The 2623-nt window shown below is 39.0% G+C and overlaps 1 protein-coding gene across 1 annotated transcript; it reads right to left on the minus strand.

Moving 5' to 3' along the window:
• Positions 1-1488: 1488 nt before the first annotated feature.
• On the minus strand, positions 1489-2530 carry LOC112818230 (large ribosomal subunit protein uL30). The gene has a single exon (XM_073890701.1). The coding sequence runs from the start codon at positions 2467-2469 to the stop codon at positions 1843-1845; it is 627 nt and encodes a 208-aa protein (XP_073746802.1). The 5' UTR covers positions 2470-2530; the 3' UTR covers positions 1489-1842.
• Between the last annotated feature and the right edge of the window lie 93 nt (positions 2531-2623).

The raw sequence follows: 2623 nt of genomic DNA on the forward strand, positions 1-2623 counted from the left end.
TATGGTGAATTGTTTCCATTATCTTTCATGTATGATCTTATTGACTCTAATAATGCTTTTTGTCATAATGTCTATTTTGTCCAATGTAAGTAGAGCTTCAATTGCTCTTTTGATTAATATTTGCCTTCTCATCTTTTTACATTCATCTGTTTTTGTGTCTGTCATAGTGTTTACTGCATCTCATAAAATAGCATATGGCTGGATTAAAAAAATCCCATCTGAGATTGTTGTATTTCAATGGGAAAATATAGTCAGTTTATAAATGAGATTACTAATAAATCTGTATTTACTTCTATCTTTTTTGGGTATTTTTTATCATGCTTAATTTCAATCCTCAACTTCATTTTTGTCCCATCTTCTGTGAATTGTTTTTTTCCCTTTAACTTTTTTTTGTTGTTGTTATTCCCTATAACTTTTATTTACTTGGAAGTTATACAGTTTATCCCTATTCTTTAAAAGTTGAATATGCATTTTTAAAAATCAACATTTTTATCCTTTTTCTGAAAAATGAAAGAACCACAGGACCCTTGCACTATTTTTTTTTTTAAGATTTTATTTTTATTTATTTGACAGAGAGAGACACAGCAAGAGAGGGAACACAAGCCGGGGGAGCGGGAGAGGGAGAAGCAGGCTTCCTGCAGAGCAGGGAGCCCGATGCGGGGCTCGATCCCAGGACCCTGGGATCATGACCTGAGTCAAAGGCAGATGCTTAACGACTGAGCCACCCAGGCACCCCAGGACCCTTGCACTGTTACTGTATTGTTTCCACCAACCTGCATGCATGTTGTCTTGCTTTTAGGTCTGTCTTGCTTCCAGTGATATCTATTGATATAGTGTTGCTCTGTACAGTTTATGCTCCCTTAGATGTGCCTAGAGTTCCCTCATTTCTTTGTTCGTTATTGCTGGGAACATCTCTCTCCTTACTTCTAGGTGCAGTTTCTTTGCTTTGGAAGTACATTCCTAAATAGTCCTCTCAGTGGGTGAGTGAGCGAATGAGTGTAAATGGCACCCTCTACTTGAATGAACATTACTCCATCTCACCTCTGGGATGATTCTTCAGGAGGGTATGGAATGCTCATTTATCAGGTACGCGTTTTCAATGTATTGAAGATGTCCTTCTCTTGTCTTTTGGCTTCTTCTATTGCTCTTTAGACACCTGCCGTCAGTCAGATGGTCATTGCCTTATAAGGTTATTGATCTTTTCTCTCTTTTTGCTCTCTAGATTTGCTTTTTGTCTTTGCTTTTCTAATGATTTTTAGTGAGGTATAGCCATGGGTTCATTTTTTATTTTCCCTGCTCGGGACTACTTCTTCCTCAATCTGAGGATTCATATTTTTTATAATTTCTTAAAAATGATGAACCTCTCAAAAATGGCCTCTCCTCCCTCTTTCTTCCAGAATGCCTACCGGGTGTGTCGGTGCATCCCATCCTAGTCTGTAGTTCTTGAACTCCTCAGAGAGTTCCTTCTGTTTCTTTCTTTCTTTTTTTTTTTTCAGCAACAGTATTTTTATTTGTAAATCATGCAAAGGCCTATGAAATAGGTTTTCTTAGAACAGACCCATCTTGGCTAACTCAGTGGCACGATTCAAAAGTGAAAAATTAAGATATATTCTTTGTACAGAAGAGTCTTTAATAAACCCAAGGAATGTTTTCCACCAAGATACAAACTAGACCCTAGTTTTGCACACAAAGGCTGATGACTTTTATCACACACCAAGATTTGCTTTAATAGTTAAGGGACAGCAGTCAGGCTAGCAAAAAGTCACCAAGACAACAAAACATTTCCATGAGAGTAGTCATTTATTAACTGGCCAGATCACAAAAATAATCATGGCAGATACCTTAGTTCATCCTTCTAATAAGCCTATTGATCTGGTCTTCCCTGTTACCAGCATCTCCACCTTCTACAAAATGGGTGGTCTTTTTCTTCATTCCCCCTCGTGGAGAAGATAATTTGAAGGGCCATAAAAAGTTGTTTGCTTCTTTGAAACGTTTTCCAACGGTATAGATCTCGTGAATCAGATCCTCCATGCAGATGATGCCATATTTACCAAGAGATCGGGCAATCAATGTGTTATCTGTCAGGGCAATTCTCTTCTTGTTGATTTTGCCATAACCACGCTTGTAGATCAATTCATTCACCAACTTCAGATTTGGGTACCCCCATGCTATATAAGGTTCCACAATCCTTAGCATGTTAACTGAAGCCTTGTTGAGCTTAACAAAGGTGCCATTGAAGATCTGGCGAAGGCGAAGAAGCTGCAACGCCTTTCGAACCTTTGGGCTCACACCATTGATACCTCTGATCCTGATGACAAATGCCAATTTGGGTTCCGCAGGTAGGTAGAGGTTGCCAGCTTTTCTTGCCATCCTTGCCATTCGAATCTCAGTTCTGTACATCTGCCTATATTCCTTGTGGTAATGCTTAGCTTTTTCATAGATGAGCTTCCTTCTTGCCTTTCGAAGCATCTTCTGAGCAAACTTCTTCCTCAGACGCTTGATCTTCAACTCTGCGAAATTCCTTCGCTTCTTCTTTTTTTTTTTTTTTAAAGATTTTATTTATTCATGAGAGACAGAGAGAGAGAGAGAGGCAGAGGGAGAAGCAGGCTACCCACCCAGCAGG

The sequence above is a fragment of the Callorhinus ursinus genome, unplaced genomic scaffold (assembly GCF_003265705.2).
Source record: "Callorhinus ursinus isolate GAN/ISIS: 27379988/994484 unplaced genomic scaffold, GSC_fseal_2.0 scaffold2259, whole genome shotgun sequence".
Taxonomy (NCBI): domain Eukaryota; kingdom Metazoa; phylum Chordata; class Mammalia; order Carnivora; family Otariidae; genus Callorhinus; species Callorhinus ursinus.